Source organism: Tripterygium wilfordii, chromosome 23, assembly GCF_013401445.1.
Source record: "Tripterygium wilfordii isolate XIE 37 chromosome 23, ASM1340144v1, whole genome shotgun sequence".
Taxonomy (NCBI): Eukaryota; Viridiplantae; Streptophyta; class Magnoliopsida; order Celastrales; family Celastraceae; genus Tripterygium; species Tripterygium wilfordii.
This window is the reverse complement of record NC_052254.1, coordinates 4,616,277-4,625,006: the sequence shown is the minus strand read 5'-3', so window position 1 is coordinate 4,625,006 and position 8,730 is coordinate 4,616,277. Positions and strand designations below refer to the sequence as shown.

General features: G+C 35.2%; 1 protein-coding gene across 1 annotated transcript; it reads left to right on the top strand.

Annotated features, from left to right (window-relative positions):
• Nucleotides 1-992: 992 nt before the first annotated feature.
• LOC119993055 (shikimate O-hydroxycinnamoyltransferase-like) lies at nt 993-2,632 on the top strand. The gene is made up of 2 exons (XM_038839964.1): nt 993-1,494; nt 1,616-2,632. The coding sequence occupies exons 1-2, from the start codon at nt 1,072-1,074 to the stop codon at nt 2,504-2,506; spliced, it is 1,314 nt and encodes a 437-aa protein (XP_038695892.1). The 5' UTR covers nt 993-1,071; the 3' UTR covers nt 2,507-2,632.
• Nucleotides 2,633-8,730: the final 6,098 nt, after the last annotated feature.

The following is an 8,730-nucleotide window of genomic DNA, read 5'->3' as shown; positions in this document are numbered from 1 at the left end:
ACAATCGAGAATGAAAATTCTAAATCGTCAGATATAAAATCAAAACATTTGATTTCTTGATAGCAACGAACATGATTTTTCTATAATCCAACAAAAAAATGTGGAAGGATTTGTTAAGATAAATCCTACACATTTTTCAAAATTTTTGTCCACCATATGACATGTGCATTCCTTCCCCACTACCCCACGCTTTTCTTTTCAATGGACAGTATCACATTAATGGAACTTATTGTCCACAACAACATTATTCAAGTTGCATAAATTGTATGTCCCTCAAAAAAAAAAGTTGCTAAGTTGTATGGACACAAATTTTACACATACTCATCTGCAGGTTTGCCACCCGTTTCTAATGAAAGTTTAAATCAATTTATTGTCAACAACTTCTTTATTCAGGTTACATATATTGTTTGTAAATATAAAACAAAAACACATTCCATACATGTTTTCAGATTGTATTTGTTTTTTGTTTCGAACAAAAAATATATCATTAGGTTCGTAAAACTGATCAAAAAACAAATATATTGTTTTCAAATTTCAAAAAAAAAAAGATTTGAATCCTCAAAATTAAAGATTTCATTTTAACATTTGATAGGCGAATTCCTCTATGTATATGGAGGAAGAGATAGGATAGTATTATATCCATCACCATTCACCACAGCTTATACAACATAGATCAAACAATTTTATGTCTGGCACATGATACACCAAAAACGTCCCTGTGGTGCTCGTTTATGACACGTAACTTTGAATGGAAAATTATGGCACTAAGAAACAGCTACCCAAGAATCATGAGTAGCCACACGCATTCCTGTGTATGATATATCTTATAAAAATCTCGAACTCGAGCCTCCCACCATCGCATTTAATATATAAAAAAAGGAGCTACCCAAAGTACATCTCTATTATACTTCCATTAAAAAAAATATTAATACTGTACCTATACGTAGCGAGAGCTAGGATAGTAGTACATTCATAGACCACCACATATTTAGTCTATATATAGCGAGAGCTGGGATTCACAGATCACCAAAGCATAACATAGCATAGTGATAGATCAAACCAGATTAATAAATGGAGATTCAAGTGATGGAGTCGACAATTGTACGTCCTGCGCAAGATACACCAAAAACGACCCTGTGGTGTTCGAACCTGGACGCTGTGGCTCCAAGGTCGCATGTCTCCACCGTCTACTTTTACAGGCCCAATACGAATGGTTGTTCGAATTTCTTCGACACTGGTGTGCTTAAGGAGTCTCTGAGTAAGGTCCTGGTGCCTTTCCATCCGATAGCAGGGAGATTTGGATTTGACCAAAATGGGAGGATTCAAGTGGAATGCAATGGTGAGGGAGTTTTGTTCATTGAAGCCCAAGCAAGTTGTGATATGGATGATGTTCTCGACTTCATTAATACTCCTACTTCACAAGTTAAGCTGCTTGTTCCTTCTGTTGACTATTCAAAGGAGGACATCTCTTCATATCCTCTTCTTCTCTTACAGGTAAATTAATACCTTGCCTTGCATGTATCCTTTTAAATTAATTCAACGTTCGGTGACCGGATTGTATGAATTTGCAATACATTTTTTTTCATCCTTATCTAAATACCTGAATTGAATTTAGGTGACGTCTTTCAAATGTGGAGGGGTGTGTCTTGGAGTTGCGTTACACCATATTTTAGTTGATGGCTCTTCAGCTCTCCATTTCATCAGCACATGGTCTCACATGACACGTGGCCTACCCCTCACCCTTGAACCTATATTTGACCACGAGCCGCTCCGTGCTCGGGTTCCACCCACTCCTTCATTTGACCATCTTGAATATGAATATTCTCCTTCCTTGTCTACCCCCCAACAAAACAAAGAATTACAATCAAGTCCCCTAGACATTTCCATAGCTAACCTGCAAATCACACCTCAACAACTCAACGCCCTGAAAGCCAATGTGGAAGGAAATTTCAGTACCTACGAAGTCCTGGCGGCCCATATTTGGCGCTGCATGTGCAAAGCGCGTGACCTTCCTGATAATGAGGTGACAAACCTATATATTCCTACAGATGGACGGTCCAGATTAAATCCACCGCTGCCACGTGGTTACTTCGGAAATGCAATCTTTAAAGCCAGATTGCCAGTCTGTGCTGGGCAGATCCAATCGGAACCGTTGATTCAAACAGTGGAGAGGGTCCACAAAGCAATAAAACGAATGGACGATGATTACTTGAGATCAGTGCTTGACTACCTGGAACTCCAACCGGACATAAACCTTATGCGTCCGAAGCAGGTTTTTATGTACCCAAATCTTCACGTCACAAGTTGGGCCAAGCTGCCAATATATGATGCTGATTTTGGGTGGGGCCGGCCCATTTTCATGGGGCGAGCAAGCATTTTCATTCAAGGCATTGCTTATATTCTGCCTAGCCGAGTCAATGATGGGAGCTTGGCGTTAATAATTGGGTTGGAGAGCGATCGCATTCAACTCTTCAAGAAGTATTTTTATGAACCACAAACCGTTTAGGTTTGTGAAAATTTTAAATTTAATATTCAATGAATAATGACTTCCGTTGTTATCTAATAATTATATTTGTAATGGAGCTATCCTTTTAAATTTTGCATCTGATTATAATAAGGCCGGATTGGTTTACTGTCTTGCGATAGTAATAAGATTCTCATTACATCTTTATCCTACACATTGAAAGATGTAGGGATTATTTTTTCTTTATAAAGATAAACTCACTTTTTTACAATCATCTAAGCATTTTCCCTAACTTGATGAGTTGGTCTTGGTTTATTTGTTTGGCTTGGAGAAACAAAATCGTGTGAGTTTGATGTATTTACGGGACGAGAATCGGACAATAATTACACAAAAAAAAAAATTGTGAGAATTGGATTACTTGTTAATCTTATTAAGTTGTTTGGTTAATAAGATGTAATTGTACTGTGATATGTGGTATTTTACAACATTGTCCCTAAATATATTAAAGGTGAATAAGTATGTGCGCATAAGAGTTAATACAATTTTTAAGTGCACATTTTAATTGCGTATAGGATAATTCTTGTATAATGTGTATGCCCAAATATTTATATGTTTATTGGGGTTAATACAACTTTTGCTCATCTAAAAGATTTTTCAAATTCTAAAGCAATCATCGAATGATCAAACGTTACAACCTAGTAACATTATGTTCGAATTTGTTCTAATATAGTAACTCGACAGAGTTACTATATTTTGAGACGATAAATTAAACTGTTTACATGGCAGAGAAACAACCTCCAATGGTCATATCTCTCGGTGTGAGAGACCGACCTGGGGATATAGAAATTAGGCTTTTTGATATCTTTCAAATTCTTTTAAGTTGGATGCAGAGTTCACAAGATCACGGCTCGTCAAGTTTTCAAACCCATACAACATTCAGAGGTAAGGGTCAGGTCTTTAGCAGAGTTACTTATGTCAAGCTCTGTGAGCTTGGGGAACAAGAAATGAGAAGGAACCCCTGTGACACTAATGCTCCAGAAAATAAAGAAACCACAATGTAATACCTGAATTTTATCCGGATCGATTTTTCATTAAATATCATTTTTTTTATTTTTTACAAGTATATACATTATGTGATTTATATGGATTCAATTTTCTCTTAATCAAATTCAAAATCAAAAAAAAAAAAAATCCAATACCTAATTCATTATTAGTCCAACCTATTTTGCCCTAACCCAAAGCCCAACTAATTCAACTCTACTCAAAGCCCAACAAATCCAACCCAAGACCCAATTAATTCTCAAGTCAACAAAATCAAAACCTAAAAACCCCTAAAAGTTCTTAACCTAAGATAAAAAGGGAACTTCCATTTGCAAGAGTATTTGAAACTTCCAATGCTTATTTTCACCTCTTACCCGACTTTGTCTTTAGGCAAGCAACTCTGTATTGTGAGGAAAAATAGCGCAATGGATGAGAACTAAAAATAACACGACAAGATTGTTAGCGTGGAAAATCCTCAAAGATGTAAAAACCACGGGACCTATAGGTCACTTAAAACTTCCACTATGTAAATAGGATTACAAAATTTCACCTGTAGGTGGATCATTCACACAATACAACAATTATATAACTTCACTCTGTGGATATGCCTCACAAATAAGTTCACTCTCCTTTCTTCTTAGGCTCACTCTCTCTAAGGTTTTATTTTCTCCTCTCAAAGACACACTGCTTTAGGGCTGTCTTTCTCTCGTCAGACTACTGCACTCTTACAACTTGTGATATCTCTTACAAGTTGTTTTGTCTCTCTTACTCTCTTTCTCTCTTTCTGCTATCTCTAACACAACATTTATAAGACAAGAAAAGAACACTTATCTTTCACGGCATGCAAAAGATTGTCTTTCTTGCATGTGTGGACCCCATGAGCATGCCATGCTTGTCAACTCGTGGACTAATCAAATAAATGCAAAGATGAGGCATGCTAGCATTTATTGACGCATGGTAAAACTTATTCCTTGAAGATAATGGATAACCCAATGTGGGACATCCTAATAATAAAGGCTTGTCGACAAATTGTTCACCAACAAGAAGAGAGTCTGTCGGCAGTGATTAAAATGATAGTTTGCTCACTCCAGCGTCCACATCAGTTTTTCAGGTTCCTAAACTCTTTTGAGTTTTTCGTTCTTTGAGTGATTAGTTTGGGGAAAAAAAGTCTTAGGGCTGGGTTAAATATATATATCTTTCAGTGAACAAATGATAGTTTACGCAGATCGCGAGCGACAAAAACTTGTGGACTTTCTAAAAATCTCAATAGCTGCCCTACCACGTTAAATAACTTGGCCCGATTGCCATAGCCCTTGGAAGGAGTTGTTCCTCATATAAGAAGATGCCAAAGGTCCACCAATCCACTGCATTACCATGACCTCCTCCCCTAATGATCTCTAAGGCTACTGTGCCAACAAATGACATGGAATGAACATTTGTATGTTTGCGAGTAACTGGAGATTAAGAGAAGATGAGAGGCGAGGAGAGAATAGAATGATTATTTGTATAATAAATTTAATTAAAAATATTAGAGTTACAAATTTAATTAAATTTAATTTGGTTGACAAAAATGAGTGTAAGGAGTAGATAAGTTTTAAAGTAATTTCATATAAAAATAATTTAGTAAATTTAAATCTTAAAAAATGTGTGTAGTGAGTCAAAAGTGTGCTCTATACGATTTTTCAATTGAGGAGAAATTATCTATCATCATGTATGTGATGACTTGATATGATAAGTTGTGTGGATGCATTACACAACTACCAGGTTGATGAATGCACCTGTAGTTTGTTTTGAGGGTTGTAGAGTCTGAAGAACGATCGTGCCCTTATATGCTTTGAGATGGTGGAGTTTCATTTCTCTTATCATGTTTATGAGATAATTTGGAATATCTCAACATATCCAGGTCTCATGGATACCAATGATAATTTGCATGATCTGAATGGGAGAGCTTGTGAAGATTTAAATTGGACTTACTCGAACCCGACATGCATGGGTTTTACAGTGGGAAACTTACAACAAGTGGTAAATATCTAAACAGAGGTGATAGAGATCCAAGTAATCACAGTAATTAATCATGTCCTTTGATTGATGTAAATCAAGTTTTGTGGGTCCTTACACTTATATCAATTAATGACCAAGATTGATTACTGGGATGACTGAGATCCCATTTACTGGATCCCTAACATTTTTGATATCTAAATGATTTCATGTTTATTTAAATGATCAATATTGAAATTACTTTATATATAATGTAAATTTATTATACATGCTATTTTGGCATTGACTGTTGGGAAGTTTACCCCATATCTTCCTTAACAGAAATATCACATGATAGTAAAGAAATCAAAACTGAGACAACAATACAATCAACACAAGAATATACGTGGAAAACCTCCAAACCGAAGGAAAAATCACGAGCGTTGTCAAAAGACAACCAAAGAAAATTCACTATGTAGAAAATTGTTACAAACACACACTCAATTTTCTCTCACACTTTGAACCCAAGAGATTTATCATAAAGTTATGCCCCAACCTTGCTCTCTCACTCTTAGTCGCCTCTCAAACCCCAAAGAAATTTACAATTGAAATTAGGGTTAAAAAACCTAGAAACAAGTATCTTATTTATACTAAATAGATAGTGCAGCCCAACACCCCGTCCGGATGCCTCCCCGAACTTTCCGGACACCTAGTCTTTCCGCTGCCTCTGACTTGATTTCCAGCATATGTGTTTGGACATCTACCCCTCCTGTCTGGACACCTTGTCCAGTTTCGCCATTTTTTTGATCAAAAATTACAGAAGTAAATAAGAAAAATGGGCCTAATAACAATAAAAAATGAATAAACTTGATGATGTAAATAAGAGAAATAGGCAAAATAAGAACAAAAAAATGAATATGCTTGAAGATGCCGTAAATGAAGGAAAAAGGCAAATAAAGAAAACAAAAGATGGACTGCAGCACTCTCGAATCAAACTCAAGCCTAAGGGAAAACCCACCAGCACGCAGACTATCAGGCCAACAAGCCTTTTTGGCTATATATATATATGTACTAACTGTTTTTTTTCAAAATCCAGGCCCTTAGTCTCTCTGTATCTCCGGCGCCCCCTGTGATACACACCATCCTTACCACTCCAACGAGTGGCTCAAGTGTGGGTTATGTTATTCTTGACCAGTGCATGCGTGAAAAAGATAATTATTTGGAAGTTTATGCATTAAAAAGTTACTGACATTTAAGAATGGCCTAGGAAATACAATGCATTTTCTAAAGAAAATGACCCAAAAAAAAAACTTGTTCCCAATACCCTTCACCTTCTTTGAGAAATCTCTTACTCATTCTATCATCCTCTCACGTCTCTGTTATTCCTTTCGACAATCTTCTTTACCCACCCCGGGAGCTCCCTCATCAAAGCCTCTGGAGTTTTAAGAGACTGGCAATACTGCTGCCATAGAAACAACACGGAATTTTCACTACAATCAACCCCTATTTCTAAGCCTATTATATTATCAAGTTTCATTGTACACTCTTTGATCATTTAAGAGTCATTTTGTACCCACCATTTAAAAATAATTTAGTAAATTTAAATCTTAAAAAAATGTGTGTGCAATGAGTCTGTGTAAGGACGTTGTAGTATTTAGCATAATGAATCTAACGATATATTTTTGTTTAGAAAAAAAATAATCAAAACCATTGCAATCAAGCATGAAAACTCTATATTGTCGAACATAAATTCAAAACATTTGATATTTCGATGGCATTGATTATGATTTTTGTTTCGAACAAAAACATATATCATTGAATTTGTTATGCCAAATACTATTATATATTTATGAATTTTTTATTCAAAAATTTTTGTGCACCATATGACCTGGGCATTCCTCCCCCAATCCTTTTGTGCAAATAGTGTCACATCAACACATATCCACCACACTTTTCAATGGACACAAATATTACACACTCATCTCTGGGTGTGCATTAAAATGATAGTATTCCAGTCATCTGTATGGTCCTTACATGTATTTAAAATGGAGTCATCTATCTGGTCCTTACATGTATTTAAAATGTGGTCATAAGCGCAGAAAAGGAGAGGATGTGAAAGATGACAAGGTGCCTGTTTGGCACAGCGGCCCACTTTGCGGAATCGTTGTGCCAAATGACACAGCGGTGCCAGCGGTTCTGCTAGCACTTCATAAGCTGGCAATGGGAGTTTATGAAGGAGGAAACGCCTGTATTCATTTTGTTTTTAAAAGTTAACATGGGGCCCACACTGGCCCCACATGTTTGTACTTAAATAATAGTTAATGTGAAGCCCATACTGGTCCCACTGTTTGTAAGAAAACTTTATTTAATAATTAAAATATATTTTATTAATTAATATTTTAATTATTAAATTTGAAGATATTTTTATAGTTAAGATTAATTTTAATAAAAAATTATATTTATTATATTAAATTTTCCATTAGCATTTTTCACAACTTTAAGCTTAATTTTTTTCCCACGGCTTTTTCATTGACATTAAAAATTAATCTTTCTGCTCTATCAAACAGATCCAAACTGTTCCGTACCACCTCGTTCCCATTTCAAAATTTGTTTATTGAGAGAAACTAGGCACCCGAAAAAAAAATTTAGTGTTATTTATTGAAAAATGATTGACAATAAATAAATATCTATATAATTATTAAATTAAGTATATATTTGTATAGTCATTAAATTATACATTACAAATTAAATATATAAAAATTCAAGATAATAAAAAATAATTATTTAAATCGTGCTAAACAATTTATTTGTGGACTTTCGGGAAATCTCAGGTTGACCTACTACGTTAAATAGCGTGGTGCGGATTGCTATGGCCCTTGGAAGGAGTCGTTCCATGCAACATCTCATATAACAAGATGTCAAAGGTCCACCGGTCCACTGCACTACCATGACCTTTTTCTCAGGCAATATATTTATGTGTGCCAACAAACCACATGAAACCAACATTTGTAGGTTTACAAGTAATGGGAGATTAGGAGAAGATGAGAGGCGAGGCGAGGAGAGGAGAGAATGATTATTAAAAACAATAAATTTAATTAAAAATTAGAGTTACAATTTTAGTCAAAATTTAATTGTATTGAGAAAAAATGCGTGTAAAAAATAAATAGATTTTAAGGTAATGACATATAGGAATAATTTGGTAAATTTAACTTTAAAAAAGTGTGCATGTAGTGAGTCCAAGTATGTGT